At 42.9% G+C, this 24,038-nt stretch overlaps 1 protein-coding gene across 1 annotated transcript; it reads left to right on the top strand.

The window, feature by feature from the left end:
- Nucleotides 1-6: 6 nt before the first annotated feature.
- Nucleotides 7-12,596, top strand: Perp (PERP, TP53 apoptosis effector). Its single transcript, XM_013026917.1, has 3 exons — nt 7-225; nt 9,693-9,833; nt 11,240-12,596. The coding sequence occupies exons 1-3, from the start codon at nt 12-14 to the stop codon at nt 11,464-11,466; spliced, it is 582 nt and encodes a 193-aa protein (XP_012882371.1). The 5' UTR covers nt 7-11; the 3' UTR covers nt 11,467-12,596.
- Nucleotides 12,597-24,038: the final 11,442 nt, after the last annotated feature.

Below are 24,038 nucleotides of genomic sequence, written 5' to 3'. Positions count from 1 at the left end.
CGACGACGACGATGCTGCGCTGCGGCCTGGCCTGCGAGCGCTGCCGGTGGATTCTGCCGCTGCTGCTGCTCAGCGCCATCGCCTTCGACATCATCGCGCTGGCCGGCCGCGGCTGGCTGCAGTCGAACACCCACATCCAGACGTCCTCGCTGTGGTGGCGATGCTTCGAGGAGGGCGGCGGCAGCGGCTCCTACGACCAGGGCTGCCAGAGCCTCATGGAGTACGGTGAGTGGCCGCCGCCGGGAAGCCCTCGGGCCCTAACGGGGGTCGGGGTGCCCACGGCCCACTCCACCCCACGGCCCGCGGCTCTGGCATTCGAGTGGAGCCACGCGCAGGCAGTAGCTTTGGGGGGCCTGAGAACGGATGGGGGCGGCCCTGGCTTTCAATCCGAGAACCTCCCCGGTTACCCGCACACAGCGATTCCAGGCTGAGCCAGGGGTGTTCCTGCAGGAGATCTCCCGAAATGTCTATCAGGCCCCCCTCCCCTGGCACGTTCTTATGATAACCACTGCGAGCCCAGCGTGTCCTCCTGAGTGGGGGTGGAAGCACCCTCCCCGGCCCCCTCCGCCGAAGAACCCCTTACAGGCCGGGTGTGCACAAGTTCCGTCCGTAGATTCTTCGGTGTCTGACCTGTGGAACGAGCTCTAGTCACCCTTTGCGGTGGGCATGTGGCTCAGGCAGGGTATATGCTGTTTAAAATATTTATTTTTTAACCGATTTGGAATTGGGGATTAAAAACAGAAGAAAGCCACGCCGGGGTTGGAGGGAAGTGAAGCCAAGCTGGCTGTGGGGTGTATTATTTAGTTTAGTGCTTTAGGTGGAGGCTTCCACTTTCCCAGCCTGGAGGAGGAAGCTGGCTGCTTAGCTTGTGGTTGTTTGAAAAAGGCATTTTCCTTCACCAGGTCATTCCCGCCCCCACCTTATGGTAGATTTGAGTAACAGCCACAAGAAGGTGTAGGGAGACACTCCAACATGGAAGGCCGGAGAAGGCTTTACTAACCGAGAAAGCAAGTGACCCTGTTTTTAACCATTGGTGGAATCCTTTTCCCCCACCCCACCCCCACCTAGCCCACAAGCTGCTAAGAAAATGGTATTTGTGATTTCCGGGGCCATGTGCCAGAGGCCTTGGCCTGGTATCTTTGGAAGTTCCCTGGATGAACTTTCACTGAGAAAGAGAATCGCCCACATTAGGAGGCAATAAAACTGAAAGATAGCAGGGAATTCCTGATTTCCCTGCAGTTTGTGTTTTTCCATCTCTGAGAACCCGCACACAAATACTATGTCTCTGAGTCTGTATTGTTCCAAGTCATTTAGGTGTTAAGAAGGAATTCATGACTTTGAAATAATATATCTTCTAGTTCAGAGGCATTTGAACTCAGTTTCTTGGGGGGCTGGGTGTGGGAGGGATTTCACAGGCCTGCTTGTGGGGTTTGTAAACAGACTTTACTAGTTATATTTCACTTCAAAGTCCCTTCAAGTCCTAAAGAATACTCGGTAAGCCTGCACACAGGAAGCCAGCCAGCCTCTGCGGGGCGGTGGAATCTTGCTGGGACATGATCTGAGCTGACAAGCTCTGGCAGAGATGGCCCTGCAAGGAACATGCACAACACTGTTGTGTTGTGTTCCTTGGCAGTGAGCTCACCTTTCAGGGTGTGGTCTTTTCCACCTCAGACTCATCAACTACTCTGTAAGCAGGTTTTGTTTCTAGTTTGTTTAATTAGAAGACTGAAGTATTATCTTTATACATTAAAAAAATTATCCAGTATACAGTTGTTTTGGATTTGCTATAGAAATCAGCCTTTTAGGGGGAAAACCCCTCCGTTTTCCAAGAGGATCTTGAAAAATATATTAGCACCTTTTGTGTGTGTGTGCTGGTACTGGGGCATGAATTCAGGGTTTAGCCCTGTCTTTTTGCTTTATTTTTTTTTTTTGCTCACAACTGGTGCTCTATCACTTGAGCCACAGCTCTACTTCTGGCTTGTTGGTGGTTAGTTGGAGATAAAGAGTCTCATGGACTTTCCTGCCCTGTCTGGCTTTGAATCTCAGTCTTCAGATCTCAACCTCCTGAGTAGCTAGGGTTACAGGCATGAGCCCCCAGCCCCTAGTGAGATTAGCACTTTTATGAAGTAGCCTTTGATATCTGCCAATCCCTGTGGCTTTGACATCAGTTCAGTTAGTGTTACTTTCAAAGATGGTTGTTGCATACTTGTAGATTGGCTCCTACTCAAGACCCAGATTCAAATTGGGATCTGCTGTGAGAGGGTGGTATGGGAAGGAGACAGTAGATAGGACATGCCCAAAGAGGCCCATTCCCACCATCGTAGCCAAGGAAAGTAGAGGTGCCGCGTCTTCTGCCCACCACTGCATGGACCAGTGGCTACTTTTGCCATAGGCATTTAGAAAACGTGTACTCCTGCACTCTGAAGTGACTTCCTGGGCACCTCTATAGATTGATTTTCAGATAGCATCGGGAAAGCCTTACCGAGAACAGCATGTTTACACCAGGTCATCCTGTGTCGAAAAGCAATAAGTGATTTTCCACCCTTGCACATACACACAGCCACACATTTGCACAATCACACAGCCGTGGGGAGGGGGGAGTGAGGCAGAGATGGCACTGATCAAATTCATATCTCAGTAGAGAGAATTAACGGGCATTTATTTTTAAGAGACTTCTTGATGCATACTTAGAAATAAATATTTGGACTTTTCACTGTTAACTATTAAGAAAGTAGACCTTTCATTACAAAATATCTGATCACATTTTTATTAGGTATTATATGACTATGTTCATTTTGATAGTAAAGGCAGATTATTTTTGGAAAGTATTGATATAATTATTAAGATTGATTTATACAGGTAAATAGTTTCTTAGAATTACATATGTAGAAAAAGCAAATATTATATTTACTATTATTGATAGTTTTTAAGAATTTTAGATAACCAACCCATCTCTTTTCATTTAACCTCTTAAACAACCCAAATTCAACTGTCAGTATTTTCTTTTATGCGATTGTAGCAGCAAAATTAACAGGGAAATGTCCAGACACTGGTTTGAGATTTTTTTTTCTTATTTTTTGCATTTATGTTTGTCAAGATGGAAATGATGATCTATTTATGACTCAAATGATCATCTAAGTTTCACCTGTAAGGAAAGCGCAGATTAAATTGGAATGAGCATTCACAAATACTATTTTTTTATACTGTCAGCACCTTCTTTTCTAGTTTGAAAACTGAATTCATCAAGCAGATCTCTTAAGCACCAGTGTGTGAATTTCAAATTATGGGAGAATGGGATTGAGATTTTTAGCACTAGGAGGAAAAGAAAGAAAGTGGGACATTGGGGCCTGAAACATTAAGATTCATGGAGCCCCCGCTTTTCTGAAGGCACCCTTTGAGCTTACGCTGGTTGCAGTGTTTACTATATAGACAATAACACTCATCTCTTGATGAGTCAAAGCACCAGAGAATTGGGTGAAATACTTAGATCATAAAGTCCTGTGCTTCTTAAACGTACAGGAAGTCGCTGAGCACGGGCTACTCAGGAGGCTGAGGTCTGAGGATCAAGGTTCAGAGGCAACCTGGGCAAGAAAGACTCAATGAGTTTCGTATCTCCAGTTAACCATTACACCAAAAAACTGGAAATGGAGCTGTTGCTCAAGTGGTAGAGTATGAAACTTGAGCAAAAAAAGCTCAGGGACAGCACACAGGACCTGAGGTCAAGCCCTGAAAAAAGAAGCCCCCCCAAAAAAAAAATAAATACAAGAAGAGAGAAAAATGAGTACGAAGTCAAATTCAACTTAAAAGACTAATTTTGAGATGAATGCTCTTTTGGCTTTTATAGGTTGTAGAGGTGGGGTGAGACAGTAAAATTCTTTATTTTATGTATTAGACAGTAGTCAATAGACTACTCTTCTTGTCTGCATGTGTATGTGTATTCACATCCCTGTACAGCAAATTGAAAAGCTGGCTGCTCTGTTGATCTAATAACTTAAGGGTATGTGTTGACTTATAAGATCTAGAAGCCTGGTCATCAGTGACGTAGGGTGGTCTATTGCACATTTGCAGTGGTTAGCAGAGTGTTGATCCCTTTCTAGGCACCTGAAATGGCATTGTTCTGCGAAGCGGGGAAACTCTGAAGTGTTAGAACTGGAAAGGAATGAAAGAATATGGAGTCCAAGCTTTCACCCAACTCCTTCCTACTTCACGAATAGCCCTGTGACAGTCAGGCCCTTTGATTTGTCAACTCATTCCCCCTTGGGCCCCCCTGCTTTCCTTCTCTAGCACCTCTCTCTCGCACACTAAGCTGGGCTGCAGTATGCTTCCTTGTCATCCCTACTTTCCATCTTCCTGTCACCTGACAGCTGTCAGGCTGAATTCATCTCTAGTTACTTGTCTTCACCTCCTCCTTGACCTGTGTAGTTTCCCCACTCGTGAATCAGGTACCCAAAGACCTCGTAAAGGTCAAGTGCAGGAACTGTATAAAATCACAGTGCGAACAGGTCCCTGCAGGGCTCTGCTGGAGAAAATGTGGAGCATGTAAGGAATCTCACACCAGTTCAGACATTCTCCCTGTGGCTCTGCTGCCATTGCTGGGCCAAGCCCTCCCTCAGAGCCTTCCAGAACTTCTCAGGCTTCTTCCTCTGCGGATCCTTGTAGGGGTAATCTCTGAAGCTTTGTTCCTCCAGGGCCATCAGCATAAGGGGAGAGGTGTGGATGCACCCACAGAGTTGGGATCTGCACGGTAACAAGTTCTTCAGGAGGTTTGCGAGAGCTTTGGAGTTTCCAAACCGCTGGCCAGGTTCCTTGAAGACTGCATCCTTATTGAATATGCAAAGCTGTTTTTATTAATATGATAGTCTCCCTTGCCTATATGTTTCTAGGTAGGATCTTTTATCTTGGAACTCTAGTTTTATCCAAATAGGGCATAGATCACCTTAGAGAAACTAAGGTCATGTTGTTACATGAATTGTTCTGGAAAGGGACTGAACCCTAGCCTACTCTCTGTTCCCAGCACAGAGCAAGGGAGTGGGTAAGCCGGTTAACTGGTTTAATCTGTTTGGTGCTGATATGTTAAACTCCAGAAGAATATAGGCTGACTATGGAAAGAGGCACTAACTTTGGGCAAAATTTTGGTGACATTCTCCAAGATATTTACCAGCACATTAAGAATATTAAGAGTATTAGTGATGCTTTCTTTATCTTAAGATAAAAGTTCATTTTTTTCATGAGTTTCCATTGATTATTTCCCTCAAGCTAGAATTTATTTGTACTTTTCTCTTTCTCTTTTCCTATCCAGTCATCCTTACTGGTCTTTCCCTATTCACTTGGTCCCATTGTGTTTTCTGTGTCATTTCTGAACAAAAGAGGCCATGAGAACACAAGGCCATGAGATCCGTGCTCAGACCTGGTGCGTTCCCTCTCATCCATTCAAACCAGGCAGTCCCTGCCAGGCGGAGGCAAAGACTGTCCCAGCACTCATCAGTTAAGATCTGTAGAGCTGTACCAAGATTAAGGCCTAAATGATAGTTAAGTGACTCAGTATGGGTGTTTCTGGCTGTACTGAGCAGGTTTTACATGTCTCACAAGCAAGACAACCTTTCTAAAGAGGAAAAGTTGCTTCATTTTTTTCAGTTAGATTTTCTTTGGACTCAGCATTTCAAATAAGCAAGACACTAACCAATCTGACTCAGTGCTCTTGAGATGGTCCGTGTGATAGGTATGCTCACCTGTTGGCGTAAGGTTAGGTGAACTGGCTTACTGTTTGTTTTACTCAAGTCCTTCCAAGTCCTGGCAACTAAGCATAGATTATATTTCAGCTACAATGTGAGAGGAAGTGTTAATAGTAATCATCTGTGTTCATTTTCCTCAAGGGAGCAGAATTAATATATCTCTTTATAGAGCATTGTGTGTAATTTACTAGCTAGACTTCTAAAACATTAATATGTAATTATAAAAGTCTGGCTATTGAACTATGTTCCTAGTTAAGCTTTTGTTATTTTTATTGAGAAATTACATTCCGCTCTGCAAGGCACTTTTGTTCTGTGTGAGTTCTTCTGCATGCCTTTGTAAATAGGCTGCCCTTTGTGTGTGGTGTGTGTGTGTGTGTGTGTGTGTGTGTGTGTGTGTGTGTGTAGGTTTTTCCATTCAAGGCTGATGCTTTACCACTTTTGTGTGGTGTGTGTGTGTGTGTGTGTGTGTGTGTGTGTGTGTGTGTGTGTAGGTTTTTCCATTCAAGGCTGATGCTTTACCACTTGACCCACACTTGTAAACACATAAAAGCGAAGTCAGTTTTTCCTTCTTTGAATTTAATGATTGGACTTACCTGAGATTTATGATGGACACTTGTCATGAAAGGTAGAGTGTGAAACTGTAATTGAGGTGGGTCACTCACTGGAAGTCTTTTTTGGTAGAAGTGCGTACCTTGTAAGGAGACCGATCATCTCACTTAGTTATCCTCAGACTTGAGTGTGGATACAAGAGCACGGTGCCACAAATGTGCAGATTCTCAGCAATACATCCAAAAACTGGTTCAGTGACGGAGAGAGAACTTGTAGTAACACTGCTCACCATGACACTGTGGTTGATGGCTTATGTTGTGAGAAGGCCTTGTTAATTAACACCTTTTCCAATGCACGATCGCTTCTCTGTTTAAAATTCCCTGAAGAACAAAAGGGAGACAAGAGACATTATATTATAGTTAACAGTTTTAATGTATTCATGTCTGGGTGTGTGTGTGTATGTGTGTGTATGTGCACATGCCAGTACCAGGACTTAGCTTTTTCACTCAGGGCTGTTCCCTGCCCCTTGAGCCACAGTTGCACTTCCAGCTTTTTGGTGGTTCATGGAAGATAAGAGTCTCATAGACTTTCCTGCCTGGGCTGGCTTTGCCCAGTGATCATCAGACCTCAGTCTCCCAAGTAGCCATGATAACTGACACCCAGCTCTTGTTATAACATATAGAATTCCTATTTCAACCTGTCTCTCACATCTCTCATTGAAGATTTGGAAGGTAACAGACAGTGCTATAGATACACAGGTGGACCCAGTCATGTAGCTCCTTACCACTCCTGACTGGAAGTAATCTGTGGGAAAACATAATATTCCTGAGATACATAAATGTTTCATGTCTTAACATCTGCGATGCCCCGGCCATTCCTGCCACAGAGAAAGCCCTGGAGAAGTGAATGGAAGCTGAAGCCAGGTCTGTCTGTAGGAGGCAAAAGTTGCAAAGTCCCTTGGCTGAGGAGGGGCCTTGTGGCTGTAGAATGGAAAGGGATGCAAACCTGACGGTTTTCACACAGGTATGTGTCCTCACAGTCACCTTGCAACAAGGCACTCAGCCTGAGTGAACAGATAGGGAGACTGACACTGTGTCCGACACGGGGCAGAGTGGCAGGGTTCATCTCCCTCTGAGTTCCTGCTCTTCTGGTGTCACGTTACTCATGTTTTGTTTGTCATGTTTTGTTTCCGTTGGCCACTCACGTGATGTGGATCAACTGAGGATATTGTCAACCTGCTGTGTGTTTTGGCCTACTGAAGTAAAACTGGGGCAGGGCAAGGGGCACAGGACTCTTTTGTTCCAAGGCAATAAAGAATAACACATTCAAGAACATGTTCATTTCCAAGAGCAAATGAATAGATAAATAAAATATGAAATATCATCAAGCCATGGGGAGGAATGAAATAGTGATTCATGGAATAAATGGATGAGCCTTAGAACCACTCTGCTCAGTGAAAGAAGCCCATCACAGAATGTCACGTAGTGTATAACTTTACTCAAGTGAAATCACCCGTGTCTAGAACAGGCAAACTTAGAGAGACAAAAAGGCAGTTAGTGCTTTTTAGAGGCTGGAGACAGGAGGGACTGCTCAGGAAGTTAGAATCTGATGGCTTTCTTTTGGGGGGGTGATTAAGGTGTTCTACAATTGTTAGTGGTGATGGTTGCATAGTCCTTTGGCTATAGCAAAACCACAGACTTGTGCACTCTAAGAGGGTACACTTTAAAGAATATAAACTACATTTATTTATTTAAAAATGGAAGTGGCGCTGTGGCTCAAGTGGTAGAGTGCTCACCTTGAGCTGAGGGACAGCACCCAGGCCCAGAGTTTAAGCCCCACAACTGACAAAAACAAAACAAAACAAAAAATCAAACCACAACAACAAAAAAACAAGGTGGTTTGGATTCAGACAGGCTAGAAATCAATCTGTCAAAAACACTTACCAGAAGTGATGCTGTGGCTCAAGTGGTAGACCACTTGCCCTTGAGCTGAAGAGCTCAGGGATAGTGCCCAGGCCCAGAATTCAAGCCCCATGACTGACAAAAAACAAAACAAAATGAAACAAAACAAAGCAAAACAGCAACAACAAGAAACATGTACCAACTATGTGGCCCTGGACAGATTGTCTGAACTCTCAAAATCTAAGCCTCACTTCTAAGTTAAAAATGATAATAGCATACACTCAAAGAAGTCATTGTGAGGGCTGGGAATGTGGCTTAGTGGTAGAGTGCTTACCTTGTGTATGTGAAGCCCTGGGTTCCATTCATCAGTACCACATAAACAGAAAAGGCCAGAAGTGGTGCTGTGGCTCAAATGGCAGAGTGCTAGCCTTGAGCAAAAGAAGCTCAAGGACAATGCCCAGGCCCTGAGTTCAAGCCCCATGATTGGCAAAAAAAGAAAAAAAAAGTCATTGTGAGGATTCAGAATGTGCCCTAACTGGTCATTATGACCTCTGAAGACAGGGCTGGGGATGACAAGATCAGAGTCTGGATGACAGGAATTCCTGGATGGTTTGTGTGTGCATCATGTGTCTCCCTGTCTGCTCAGATGAAAAGGGGAATGGCGAGGGACTGGCGGGGTGGGGTGGCGTGGGAGCCAGAGAGGTGAAGAGCTTCCAACTTGGAACTCACTTTTCTGACTCACCCCAGATCTTTGTTAGGGCAAAGATCAATAATTAAGAATTCTTGTCCAATAAATGGAATACTTCAGGAGTGAAAGTTGAGGAAGAAATTTAGAAAGGTTGTTTTCTACCAAACTTACAGTCATAGTTGCTTCCCTCCAATTAAAGTATTCTAGTTAGCACCTCTGCTTAGTAGTACATATATATCTTCAGTGGTGATTTTGCTTCAAGCCAATATGATATGATACAAAGATCCTTTGAAGACATTGAAAACATTTCCCAAAGCGATTGTAATTTGAGTTGGTCAGTACCAAGAGGGTTTATTATGAACGTGCTAGAGTAGAACCAGGATGAATCTTTTTTTTTTTTTTTTGGTTGGTCATGGGGTCTGAATTCTGGACATGGGCTCTGTCCCTCAGCTCTTCAGCTCAAGGCTAGCCCTCTACCACTTGAGCCATAGCACCATTTCCGGCTTTTTTGGCTTATGTGGTGCTGAGGAATCGAACCCAGGGCCTCATGCCTGCAAGGCAAGCACTCTACCCCTGAGCTGCCTTCCCAGCCCTGAATCTTTTAAATATACCTATTTGTGTGGCAAGTTTATTGTAAGAGAAACATCCCTGAATTTGTCTATTCATAAAAATCTTTCCTTGAAATGTGAAGACATTTATGTACCAAAAAAGTCCCAAATAACTATCCAAATTTAACTAGTAAATAAAAAATCAAACCTTACTGGTATTTGAGCGATTCCTTAGTGGGCCTACTTTATCAAGGTGTGACCTTTTGTCTTGCAGCGTGGGGAAGAGCAGCGGCTGCCACACTCTTCTGTGGCTTCATCATCCTGTGCATCTGCTTCATCCTCTCCTTCTTTGCCCTCTGTGGACCTCAAATGCTCGTCTTCCTGAGGGTGATTGGAGGCCTCCTGGCCCTGGCTGGTAAGACTGGTGACAGCCATTCATTTTCCTTTGTAGAGCAGTATTCCCTCCACTCAGAAGATGCGTGGCTGTTACACATTCCAATGTGTTCTGGAAATGGGTTACTAAGAGTAGAAGCATCAGAGGACAGGTGTGATGTCGATCTCCCTTCCTCCTGTGTCTCAGGGTCCTGAAATCCCTATTCAGGTGACAAGGGTTCTCCTGCCCATCCATTCTTTTGTAGGTGGCTCTGTCTACTGACAGATACTCAGAGAACCAGAGTTGGTCCTTAAAGTGCAGTGGTCTCCACAGTTGTCCCCAGCTGTGACTTCCTGTGGTCACCGTTGCTGAGGGGGAACTGAGGATCCCTGAACTGTTGAGTTTTGTCCTCTTTTGAAGTGGTGTGTCATGAAAAACATCTCTGCCGGGGGTTAGAGAGTACCAGACCTGGAACCTGCAGCATGGAACTGTGACTCAGACATAAGTAATGTGAAGAAATCTAGTCATGCACGTAGGCAGGGCTCAGAGTAAACTTTGTCTGGTGGTATTAGAGTTTTAACTTAGGGCATCCTCCTTGCTCCACTATCCCTGCCACTTAAGCCAACCCTCCCGCTCTGCTTTTCACTGTTTATTTTGGAGATGGAGTCCTGTGGACTTCCATGCCTGGGTTGGCTTTGAGCAACAATCCTGTAGATCTCAGCCTTCTGAGTACTTAGGATTGCAAGGATGAGCCACAGATGCCTGATACAGAATGAACCTTTTTTAGTGGAGCAAAAACAGTAGGAATTTAGGCTCAGGAAATATGCTGCTCCTATGCACTTAAAAAATTTTAAAAATGCTTCTTGAATAATATTTTAAAGTCAGAAATGACTGGAATTATGAAAGACATGAAGATTTCTTTTCTGTGTGTGTGCATGCACGCGTCAGTACTCAGATTTGAGCTCAGGGCCTGGGCTTTTTCCTTTTGTTTTTTCACTTAAGGCTGGCACTCTACCTCTTGAGCCGTATCTTCACTTTTTGTGATTAATTGGACTGTACTTTCTTGTCCAGTCTGGCTTTGAGCCTTGATCCTCAGATCTTAGTCTCATGAGAATAGCTAGGATTATAAGCCTGAGCAGGCTTCAGGTTCTTTTTGGATTTTTATACTTCCAATTTGGGAGACCTTATCACAGAAACACACTCAATCCTTTCCCATATCTTCAAAGACTAGAGGGAATGGGCTTAAATGATCAGGAGAAAGAGCACACTCGGCTACGAACCTTTGTTGAAGAAGAATCATGCCCATACATGTCCATGTCCACTGCCAGATATATACTGAAAAGAAGCAAAAGCAGGCCCCTGAACCCATATTTCTCACTCCTACCTGTTGTTACTGTGTATTTCTTCATGAATTCATTTGCTGAGCCTTTTTTTTTTTCTTCCTTTAGCTGTGTTTCAGATCATTTCCCTGGTCATCTACCCCGTGAAGTACACCCAAACCTTCAGCCTTCACGCCAACCCTTCCGTGCTTTACATCTATAATTGGGCCTATGGCTTTGGGTGGGCGGCCACGATCATTCTGATTGGTTGTTCCTTTTTCTTCTGCTGTCTCCCCAACTATGAGGATGACCTGCTGGGCAATGCCAAGCCCAGGTACTTCTACACCTCTGCCTGATGTGGAAGCCGAGCTGCGCATGCCCTGCTGGAGATCAGGGTCCGGAGTGGAACGTCTCAGGCCCTGTGGAACCTAGGCTTTGGCAGTGCTCTAGTCAAAAGGCTAAAAGAATCTGGGAGAAAATATTTCTTAAATAGTGTTATAGCTCCAAATCCATCTTTTATATCTATTTTTGTGGAGTTAAAAGACTTTTTTTTTGGCGAGTTCTTTATAATATGCCAATCTTTCCTTATGTTTAAACTATAGCCTTTATAATGCATTTGTCAAAGAATATGGACATGTAACATAATAAGAAACAAGAGGGTTTCCAAAATTGAATAGATTGGACTGTTTGTATTAAGGGTTATGGAAAGACAGTGACCAAACATCCCAAAATTAATTAATGTAGAACATAAAATAATATGTTTTCAAGTCTTCAGCTATATGAAGAAGCAAAATTGCTCCCTAAATACCGTTTATGAGAATTTCAAATTCCTAGTGGGAAGTTGCTTTTTTTTGCGCTAAGCTGACATGGCTATGGCACAGAATTTCTTTCCATGGCCGTAGGGGATTGCAGTGGTAAGGTCTCTTACAGTGGTGAAATGCTAAGATAAAATGGTCTCTTTTTAAGTAGCTTCTAGGTTCCGGTGTGGGGAAATGCTGTATTAACAAATCTGTACTATTTGTGTCTGTGTGTTCAGGACCAGTGTAGACTGGGAAGATGGATGGGTGGGTGTGAGGATGCCATCTAGTCAAGCGTTAGGAAAATCATTACGATCACAAAAGTGATAGTACAGCTGAAGAAAACAATTGCTTGAAGCCTTTAGCTCAGGCATAACCAGGCTCCAGTCATTATAGACACAGCTCTGACACAGAAACCTAAACAGAGTTCAAAACCTGGTCTGCCCTGTTATACTGAAAGCAGACTGAAAGTATCTGCCCTAAGACACATAATAGAACAGTACAGGGAATCGTAGTGTCTCTGAATATGTATTGGATGGGTTATTATTATTTTTTTTACCATTTATACTGACATAATGAAAACCAATTGTTTTCATATATCAAATGATTATTTTGTAAGTTGCAGCATAAGCAATTGTAGTTTTCATTATGTGGATTTTTTTTTTCGCCCAATAAACTAAGTATTCAAATCTTGGTGTTTATTTTGTAGTTCTTTTGTTGTTAATTTTCTTTTCTGGGGAAGGGAATGAAAAAAAGTGTTTGAGAGTGGGTGAGAAGACAAAATGAAGTTGCTTTTTTCAGATTTAAGAGTCTTGCTTTTTTTCTTTTTTTAGGTGGTTAGTTAGAAGTTTTGAATTCTGTTATTTTACTTTGCATTTTTTTTCTCCATGACAACTGTGTGCTCAGATATCAAACAATATCTATCCAGCAGGGCCAACAGAGGTGCAGACTAAGAGATTTCTGGTAGGTTCAGACACCTAATGAGGTTGAGATAAAGGTTTATCTCTCTGTTTTCTGGTCATCCCTGTGGTGGAGGTAGCAGCCTTTACTTCTTTTCTCTGCCCACATACCAATTCATTTGGCTGTAAGTGAATCTTACTATGGGCTAAAATTGAGGAAGGGCTGCAGAGTGGCAGGTGGATATGTGGAGGGAGGGAGTTCTCCAAGCTTTTGGCTGGTTGCTCCTTGGCAGTTAGTTTGCCTTGCACACCTTTCAAAATGCAGGTAAATCCATGTTTATTGTAAATTTAAAGGAGTATAATCTGAATGATGGTGTGTGTGTGTGTGTATGTGTGTATACATGCACGCATGGGTGAGTGTTCATGTGTGTGTGTGTCACTTGGCTTTTTTGTTCTCACTTGGCTTTTTTGTTCAATTCTGGTGCTCTACCACCTGACTTACGCCTTCACTTTTGGCTCTTTGCTGGTTAACGGAGAGTCGCATGGACTTTTCTGCGCTGTCTTCAAACAACAATCTTCAGATCTCAGCCTTCTGAGTAGCTAGAATTATAGCCGTAAGCCACTGGCATCCAGCTTCTGAATGATTATTTCCACTTTAAAAAAAAATCCAACTATTTAGTGACTGGTAGAGGATTGGTGGTGGTAATTAACAGTGTTAAAACTACCACTTGTGCTTGCACTGGTGGCTCATGCCTGCAATCCTAGATACTCAGGAGGCCAAAATCTGAGGCGTGAGGTTCAAAGCCAGCCTGGGCAGGAAAGTCAGTGAGACTCTGGTCTCCATTTAGCCACCAGAAAATCAAAAGTGGAGCTGTGGCTCAAAGTGGTAGAGTGCTAGCCTTGAGCAAAAGAGCTCAGAGACACCCCTGAGTTCAAGTTCCATGATAAAAAAAATCCAAAAAAGAAACCCTTACCATTGCCAAAATAATAGCACAACTATTTTAAGAAGAAAATGGGCATCTAGAGATTAAGAAACTTGGTCCTTATGTACAAAAATGGCTCAGATTACAAACTTCTCCATGGCATAAAATTTGTCTTTGAATTCTTGTCCAACTTTCTACTTCCCCTCCACAGTCAATGACATGACATCCTAATGGTGCCCACAGGAAACATACAGGAAACAACTCCCTGGAGTCTGAGCTGTGGGAAAGGAAGGTTTGCATACACTGAGTATATGTTTTACTAAAATGTTTCATTATTTTCAACCCCATTCTAGAGTAGAGATTTTCCATTCCTTGTAGATGCTGCTTACCAGGAAGATATTTTAATGCAGTAAACCCAGGGAAAATTCCAGAGAATTCTAGAAGGCAATAAAGAACTTGAAGAAGAAACCACTGCAAGCTTAACAGTACATTGCATGAGATTTCCCACAGTTAAGCTGAGATTGTTTTTGGTTCTTTAATTATGCTGAGCTCCCGCCCTTTAAATGGGCAGTTCTAGGTTCCCAAACAATTATCTCATGCTCACACTATTAGTTGTCAGGTATGTGAAGTACCACTTATTGTTGAGTGTAACAAAGAAGTGCTATGTCCAGGTGTTTCTGTTATCACCCAGGTAGTTGTGGAGGGTAATTACGTTTTGCTTCAGTATCGTACTGTAGGACCTTGTACTGAAGGAGAATGAGCCATAAAATTCTATCGTCTTTCCTGTTTATAAAGGAGATGAATGAAATAGACAACATGACCTTTCCCGGTCTCATCGTGCTGATAGACATTCCAGCTGGTATAACCAACCTGACTGCTGCACCTGTCTTGATATTGGAGGTTTGCCTAGAGTTTGGAGTTTGGCTTGTTCTTGTGAGCTGTGGCAGGCTGGAGCAGCTCATTTCGCTGCTGGCCTCAGTCTCCTTACCTGGAAAATGATTGCAAAGAATCTCTTTTCCTTCAAAATTCTCTGCTTTATATCACTTGCGTGTTTGCTCATTTGACACAAAAATTCTTGGGTTGGAAAAAAAAGCAAAGTGAAGACTTTCAGTTTTCAATGTGCTTTTTCATAATGCCTTTTTTTTTTTTTTTCTAGTCTAGGCACTGTCCTTGAGCTCCTTTTGCTTAAGGCTAGCATTCTACCACTTGAGCCACAGTGCCACTTCTGGCTTTTTCTATGATTTAATTGGAGATAAGTGTCTCACAGACTTCCTGCCTAGGATGGCTTTGAACTGCAATCCTCAGATCTCAGCCTTCTGAATAGTTTAGGATTACAGGCATGAGTCACCAGCACCTAGCTATAATGCTTTTCTTAACTGGAAACAGTGACTGAACTCACATTATACCATGATGGAATTTTATCTTTCATTAAAAACATCGAAGAATATTACTTAAGGTGAAAGAACTATTAAGTGACTACAAACTGTATTGAGAGAACACATTACTCTTAAGCTGAGAGAGAGGGAAAAATGCATATTCCAGAGGATGGAGTAGACTTCATTAATTATACATGTCTTTGGATCAGTATAGAAAAATTTTGTAGAATACTAAACAATGATCAGAGGGACTAGAGCTATAACAAGAGAGGGGATCCACTAGCAGGACAGAAATGGAGTGACATTAAGAGCCCAGGGAAGGGGCCACTTTCATTGGAGGGTAACAGGCTCTTTGGTAACTGTCAAAGAGGTATCCAGCTTTGGGTTGGCAAGACAGAGTGAGAAGGAATAAGGAAAAAGTGGGGTGGGAATGGAGAATTAGTTTACTAACTACTTGGTAAGGAGTTTGTTACCTTGCCTGAGTACCAGTCCCAACTCACACAGACAACAGGCTGGAGACAAAGCCAGAGATGATGATCAGGCTCGTTAGCAGGCTCTGTTTCGAGATCTTCTCAAATTGTGAGACTGACATATCTCCGTTGCACCAAGAGGATAGCTATTACCTGGCTTATGTAACTGTAGCCCCTCTGTAATCACCTTTACAATAAAAAAGAAGAAAATAGGTATTTTTATCTGTATTTTAAAGTGGACAAAAGCTCTAAATGTGGTCTCTTTGAGTGTACTAATAGATACATTATTTTGATAAAGATATAGATTACAAAAAAGAAAAGGGAAAGAACTCTCTCAAGTATTAAACCTCACCTTGACTCTCTAGATTCAACTATTCTTGTTCAGGAAGGAAGTGGAAACATGATACAATGGTTTTCTAAGGCCAAGTAGCTAGTAAATCCAATGAAGACAAGAAGAGGTGGACAAGTGTTGGAGCAAGCTTGATACAATAGTGCTTTAAAACCTGTGGCCGTTCCCAGGCCTTCCTCTTCTTCTTTTGTGTTGGTTTATGTCCCTCAATCTCTTCCCCTTCCTCCTACTCCAAGAAATGGTCTCCTTTGACAATGCCTTTTGAGCACAGTGCAATGGAGAAGTACAGCAACATTGAAGGGCCAAAAGCGTAGGACACCAGGCCTGGGTGGAATGGGCGAAATAGCAGAAGGCAATGAATGAAAAGAAGAAAGAGGAGATTTAAAGGCTCGACTTGCAGGACCTACATATCTCTCCCCAGAGCATTTACGTTGTTTTAGAATGAGTTCACTTGTTACCAGATGATGTTTTAGAGCACTTCTCTCTGATTGGATCATGTAAGTCAATTGTTTGTAAGCATTTCACATAGAAGTCATCTTCCAAATTACACCATGAGTGCAGTCGAAATTAGAGGGCACACTTTTGATTTTGAGACTTGATGGAGAGAGCTTCTTAAAGAAAATAATTGCAGTACTGCTTGCTGAGGCATTCCTGATGAGCATTTTTAAGTGGCTGCTTCTGATGTTACATAGTATCTGATCCTACTTTAAGTAAAATTCAGTCAGGCATTTGAATCATCTGCACAATGTATACAATGTTGTGGGCTTAATTACTGCTTGAGAATATTCTGCGGTGCAGAAATGAAGCTCCACAGGATATCCACATAGAGCCCATAGATGTGGATACACCATAGACTTGGCTTTGGTTATACTATAGAATATTCTGGATCAGGCATAGACAGGTGCACTTATTTCCCTCCATTGTTATATCTGAATTGTTTTTACCCATGAGAGGAAAGAGAATGCATAGCTCTCATGTTGAAATGTGATGTAGCAATAATGTTTAATAAAAATATAGCCAGACTTCTTTTCATATAAATATTCTAAATAATAAATTCAACCTGCACCCCTCCACTCTATAAATCGTCAAATAAAGCAGAGTAAATAAAGTAGAGAACATTGTCAGAGCTCCCCATCTTGACACTTGTACTTTAATCTAGGGGGAATATACAAGTATACATTTTTAATAGTCTTCTAGTATTTAATTCTCGTAATTGAGAACTTTCTCTTCAAGGGAGAATTCAAAGTATTATCAGTACAGCCGTAATAAGACTCACATTTGAAACCTCTTTGAGGACTTCCATAGCAAATTCAATTACTCGGAAGAAGAAATGACTGGAAACAAGATGATCTGAAACAAATGTGCAGTGTAGCTGTCATTGGAACTGTAGTGAGGCACCCAGCGGGGGCAAGATGACATGGAACGAGGAAGTTGGGATGGATATTGTTCCAATTTCTTAAAAACAAAAAACAAAAACCTCTTCTTTCTTTCCCTTAGTGTTTTTTGCACATTATTTTTGTAGAGTTTTGACAGCAGATCTGTTGGGAGAGCTTTATCTTATCTCTGTAGTGTGGTTTTGACTTTTAAGTTCCTGTGGACAGGCTGGGAATCCATCATCCATGGTCAGGGCCTTTTCAATGCTTGAGAAGATTCTTAGATGAGGCATTGCTCCTGGGCACAGCAGCACGTTGTTCTTCTGTTTCGAAATTCTGGTTAGTATCTGGGTGTTGTTCTGGGTGTGTCAGAGATGAGCACAGCACACCTCAAGTGTGGGAAAAGAGCCACAAAAGGGAAATGAAAGGCAATTCCCATCTAGTCACATTGAGGATCTTCTATGTGTGTTATGGTGTTTCATTGGTAATCCTAAGAACTTACTCTCCTTAGCTGTGGAAGTAAACAGAAAAACTGTGTGTGTGTGTGTGTGTGTGTGTGTGTGTGTACATGTGCGCACATATGTGCACGCACATGCACACAGTTTCCTGGTGAAGAAATGGAATCTTGTTGATTTAATCGCATAAAATTTTCTTAGCAATGAGTCATCATGTAATCATAATAAATGGTTGTGTAATGGTTTGCCTGGCCAGTTTTTCCAGTGCAAACTCTGGATAATTAACCAGCTATTCACAATTGTTTTTGATTAAGTTACCTTGAAGAAGGAACTTAGATTTGAAATCCTCAATGGAAGTCACCAACAGCATATTGCTCAGTGAGCAAGTTCCAGGTGTGAATCCTGCTTCCCTGTTTTAATCCTTTCCATCCTGATAGATAGTCATAAGTTGAAATGCTGCAGGGAACATGTATATTTCTATACACCACCCTACCTGGTTTCTAAAGTGAAACATGTTGACACTTAATCCTTTGTTAAGAAAGAAAAAAATAAATCTGGTTTCACTGCAGAGAGACTGAGAACAGGAAGCTGACATTTACTGTGTTGTTGCAATTGTATCCTCTTTGGAAGATGTTTAAGTAATCAGAAGTTGCATATAGGAGATAGAGAATCCACATGACCATTCCTGGCAACTCTAACAGAAGTACATTTGCTCTTCAGCACAGACTTCCTGGTAGAGGTGCTGTGACTTAGAGGAAGGAGGGTGTTCTTTCTTCTGATCTCCTATGGCCTCCCATCAGGACTACCCGAGGCCCAGTGCTGAGAGCCCTGGCAAAAGACACAGTGGCACAGCCCTCCCTGACAAGGCTGGCTGTGGATGGTCAGAAGTCACCTCAGTGCACTAGCACTGTGCACTCCAACAGAAACACGAAATTACTGAGCTTGTTTTGAGAAGTAGCTCAAAGCCTTCACCCTACATCCTAATATGTCCCCCTCCCCCAAGTTCTATTCAATGAGGTTCTGAAAAACAGGGCATTTCTCTTCATTGGCTTCAGGGATTTAGTGCACAGGTGACCATTCCTCTCTCAGTCTCTAGGTTGTCTTGGATGGGTAAATCCAACATTTGGAATTAACACAAAACTAAAGTCTAAATGGAGAAAAATGATACGTGTCTTTTTTTCTATCCACACATGCTATAAATACAACGGAATTCTTATGGGGCAATACCATACTAGGAAAAAAAGAAAGAAAGAAATGCCAAGCACTGGTAACTCACATCTATGAAGTTGACCTACTCAGGAGGCTGAGATATGAAGATGGAGGCTTGAATCCAGCCCAGGCAGAAAAGTCTGTTGAGACTCTGATCTCCAATTAACCAGCAAAAGGTTGGAAGTAAGGATAATGGATCTAGTGGTAAAGTGTCAGGCTTGAATGAAAAGCCAAGCTCTTGAGAGTGTAAGGCTCTGAGTTCAAGACCCAGTACTAGTGCAAAAGAAGAATGAGGAAGAGAAGGGGGAGGAAGAAGAGAAGAAGAAACAAGAGGAGGAAGAAGCAAAGAAGGAAGGGAGAGAAGAGAGGAGGAAGAGGAGGAGGAGGAAGAGGAGGAGGAAGAGTCACACTGAACTTCTTCAACTGAGTCAATGCACCCTGAAGACACAGTGACACAAAGCTTCCATGGCAACCAGCAGATGGCTGGCCAGTTCCTACGGGTCTCTGGGAATCTCTGTGTGGCGCCTCATTCAGTGCTGCTATTAGCACCCCATAGTGGCTAAAGAAAGCCTCTTCTCCATCACCATTGTTGGGCTAGTGGCAATAAGGGACAAGGTATAAAATATGTCTCACTGTGAACATGGTTTGAGTCAACAGTCTTTTGTTGTAAGAAGAGGTTGGGACAATTTTCAGAATACATGGTTGTGTCTTCCTAAGACTGCTTTGGGAAAAGAGGAAGGAATGGGTGAATGTTAAAGCAACTCTGTTCTTAGCAGGGCAGCCGAGAGCCTGTCTGTTGGCAGGTGGTAATGTGAGAGGCACTATGGGGCCCTGTGTTTATTTTGTTAACAAAGAAGAATCTTCTCTAGTGGTGGGTGAGTCATCATCACAGCCGGAGTTAAGACTTGCAGCCAGACAAACTCGGTTTTCTAAGACACAGGACCAACTCCTGAAACACCACGGACACTGAGCAGAGAAGTTCAGAAAATGGCCAAAATGTGAATCCTCAATCTTTGCTTTTGATGTCACTGAATGCCTATAAGACTTCTATAACAAGAAAAGCCATCATGTAGAATTACAACCTAATATTGTTAGTACAAGATGAAAGATCAGATTTTCTCTTAGAGAAGCATGCAGCAATTTTCAAAAAATATACATGCATTAGATACTCAGAGATAGTACTCAAAAAGATTTTATAGTCAAGTAATAAAGAGATTCCTATAAAATCTACCATCTATTCTCCCATATTTCCTTCCACATTAACACAATCCTACTGGTGATACATGGTGTTATTCTAATTTTAGAGCTGAGGCTACTGGAGCTGAGGAAGGTCAGTGTCCTTCAAAGTCAATAATGAAGCCAGCATTCTAAGCCAGCCTGGTTGGTTCCAAAGTCTAGTGTTTTAACACCAACACAAATACAAGTATTCAAAAAATTTTTTTTCTTGTCAGTCATGGGGCCTGAACTCTGGGCCTGGGAACTGTCCCTCAGCTCTTCAGCTCAAGGCTAGTGCTCTACCACTTGAGCCACAGTACCACTTCTGGCTTTTTCTGCTTATGTGGTGCTGAGGAATTGAACCCAGGGCCTCATGCATGCAAGGCAAGCACTCTACCACTGAGCCACCTTCCCAGCCCTACTTAAGATATTTATCTGGCTTTATTAGGAAAAATTTACATACAAATTTTTAGAGCATTATAAGTTATCAAGGGGGGAGGTTTGATATCAGAACACTTATGCTTTCTAGTTGTTCAGGAAGTAGTCCTAAATAAGGATGGGGTCGGTGGGGTTTTTTTGGGGGGGGGGAAGTGATCTCAAGGAATGCAAATGGAGGAATGTAAATAGGGTAGCATATTTTTTAAAAAGACAAGTCTGTGTTTATAGTCAGAACATGGCTAGGGGTAAGTAGGGTCTTCAGCTGAGGACCTTCTGAGGGGCTGTGTAGACTGGTTCCCCATAAAGTTCTTCTGGAGGTCAGAGAGGCTGGATGATGTATCTAGTGACTATTATCCTTCCCCATCAGGAGAGCTGGAAAGCCAGGCTGTTTGGGCTACCCCGTGTGTAGGCTGAGCAGAGTCCATGGTGCCAGGAGAGACTCAGAGTCTTGGAGTGGGAAGCAGTCAGGTACTTAGGAACTGGCTGCTAAACCTGCAGGTGAAATCCTGTGCAGCCACTCTGGCTTTGCTTCCACCATCCCTGCCCATGCCCTGCAGGCTCTCACATTGATGTGTCAGTGTAGGTGTGGGCCGTAGTCTCTAATGTACAATTAAAACAGGAGGGTCAGTGAAACCACTTCAAGTCCCCAAGGCCACAGCTGTGGCTGAGCCATTAACTGATCTTTTGTAACAGCAACTCTATCCCCTGGGGAAGATGAAAGTCAATCAATATTGACCCTGATTATTGGTCTGTAGTCTCCCTGCAGGAGAAACCCCAAATGACCAGAGGCAGTAGCATATAGCTTCAGAGGAACCTCCACCGAACCATTTCTGTCACATGCTGCCTAATTCTGCCTAAATTAGTAAGGGAAGCATACATTATCCAAAATAAGACTCTAGGGGTGTAACTATGTGAGCTCTATCCCCTGCTAAAGGCAGTTGTCTGTGAGCTAGTTCCTCAGCTGAATTGAGGTCATTTTAATGTTTTTTTTTTTCAGTCCAAAACACTGAGGGAGATGTAGTATATGAAACACCAGTGGATCTATGATCACATATCTATTCTCTACCTCAGCTCCTTTCATCTAAAGAAATATACAAGATCTCACATCTTGTATGACTCTGTGAGTCATTAGATAAATGGGACTTGCAGAAATAAAGGAGACAAACTTTACTTCAAGCACTTAGAGGCAGAAGGATCGGAGCCAGAAAAGGAAACTTAAAGGACAATTGTGGGGAAGTTACTAAACTATGTTAGGAGGCTAAAGGATGATAAAAAAAATTATTGTAATCAGGTCTATCTGTGCTGAGCTCTCTTTACTCCATACTAAGAATATCTTTTCTCTGGTATAGGGAGAAAGCCTTTCAGAGGAGTTTTATCTCGTGTTCAGAAATCAAAAAGGAGATGAGAAAGCTTTCTTGCCTCTACTGTTATTCAAGTGGCTTTTACTAAAAATAATCCTGATGCCACAGTGGAATATTTGGGGGTGGTATGCTCCACAACATTTGCACTGTGGCCTGATGGGATGAATTACTGTTCCCTCCAGGATGGAAGCTAAGGATATCATCAACCTGGCTCCATGTGGGTGGTTTACAGGCACAGTTTACCTTGGATATATTGTAGGTTCTATTCTAGACTGCCACAATTAAGTATCACAATAAAACAAGTCTCACAAGGGATGTAATTTCCCAGTGCAAATAAAAGCAAATGTCTACCCTATTCTGTAGTCTAATAAGTGTTCAATGATATTATTCCTTAAAAAATCTGAAACCAAATTGTATGCTTTAAATACTTTATGGGGCTGGAATTGTAACTCAGTGGCTGGATACTGGCCAAAGCAAGGCTCAAAGTCTACAAAAATGAAATGAAATTTTAAAAATACTGTTTTACAAAGGCCAACAGTCACCCAGGCCTTCAGTGAGTGGTCTTCTTTCTGGTGGTAGAGGGCCTTGTCTCAGCATTGATGGTCTGATAACCAATCATGGTGTGGTTGCTAAAGGTTGGAGTAGCTATGGGAATTTCTTAAAATAAGGTAACATTGGAATTTGTTGAATGGATTGAAATCTTCCTTTCATGAAAGATTTCTCTGTAGCATTCACTGCTGCTTGATACTTCTGTTTGACAGCATTTTGCTCACAGTAGAAATCTCACGCTGGGGGAACAAATTCCGCTGCTGATTATCAACCGAGTCTGTGTATAATGTTCTGAGGCTTCTGTTGTGGTCATGTCAACAATGTCTGCGGCATCTTCTCCAGGAGTCAGTTCCATTTCAAGACACAGCTGTTCTTTCCTTCTTTGGAGTTTGAACTCATGGCTTGGTCCTAGAATAGGCTGCCACTTGATCACTTGAGCCATGGCCATCAACACTGCTTTTGTTATTTTTCAGAGAGATTCTCATGCTTTTGCCTAAGACTGTGATCCTTGTTAGATCCTCCCTGCGATAGTTGGGATGGCAGGCTTGTATCACGAAGCCTGGCTTATTGGCTGAGATACACTCTCACTAGTTTTTCACCAGGGCTAGCCTTAAACCATGGTCCTCCTGATTCCTCTACTTCCCATATAACTAGGATTCCTGGCATGAGCCAGTGCTCTTTCCACCAGCCTCATCCAATTTCTCCAAATCCACTCCACACATGTTTCCACTTTTCTACTAGACACGGTGGCCAGATCCTTCAGTAGCTAAGCTGTTTCTTCTTGCACAGTGGACTCAGCTTCCCATTCAGACTACTCTGAAACCTTGACCTTGCTCCTGACCTAGAAATGTGAAGGGGAGAAGTAGGGAGGAAGACGCTTGCCTTGGGAAAAATCTGTATGCAGTCAGGCCTGAGCAGAGCTCGGAGGCTGACATTCCCCAGCATGGAGGTCAGGCAGTCAACCTGAAGCTTTCCATCCAAAAGTCTTTTTCCCTGGTCTTAGGAGTCTAATTCTTTCCCTTAATCAGGGCCTGGACCTTTGGTGTCTATTTTTGTTTTTACTTTGTTGTTGTTTTTTCTTCTTTTAACAAGGACGACCTGAGACGGCGCATTCAGCCTCCTTTGCAGGTCTGTCTTCCTTGTAGTAAATCATGTCTCTGATTTTCAGCAGCTGCAGGAGGTGAGTGTCTCCTTCAATACTCCCAAGGGGGGCGTCTGGCGGCCACAGTGAGCATCCACGTGTTAATGGTTGGTTCAAAGGAGCCATTCATTTGCTTTATAATAAACAGTTCCCTACTGCCCTCCGCGCACCACCAGTCACCACTCACTTAGGACTCGGGTCTAAAGAAACGATGGGAAGGTGGCTCAGTGGTAGAGCGCTTGTCTTGCATGCCTGAGGCCCTGGGTTTGATTCCTCAGCACCACATAAGAAAAAAGAAAAAAGCCGGAAGTGGCGCTGTTGCTCAAGTGGTAGAGCTCTAGCCTTGAGCTGAAGAGCTGAGGGACAGTGCCCA

This window comes from Dipodomys ordii, unplaced genomic scaffold, assembly GCF_000151885.1.
Source record: "Dipodomys ordii isolate 6190 unplaced genomic scaffold, Dord_2.0 Scaffold97, whole genome shotgun sequence".
NCBI lineage: Eukaryota > Metazoa > Chordata > Mammalia > Rodentia > Heteromyidae > Dipodomys > Dipodomys ordii.
The sequence above is the reverse complement of the archived record's forward strand: the minus strand, read 5'-3'. Positions and strand labels throughout refer to the sequence as shown.

Bases quoted from the DNA above. Each gene is read 5' to 3' on its own strand.
- Perp (XM_013026917.1), top strand. From the start codon at position 12: ATGCTGCGCTGCGGCCTGGCCTGCGAGCGCTGCCGGTGGATTCTGCCG. The intron at 226-9,692 runs GTGAGTGGCCGC...TTTGTCTTGCAG, and splicing joins CCAGAGCCTCATGGAGTACG to CGTGGGGAAGAGCAGCGGCT. The intron at 9,834-11,239 runs GTAAGACTGGTG...TTCTTCCTTTAG, and splicing joins AGGCCTCCTGGCCCTGGCTG to CTGTGTTTCAGATCATTTCC.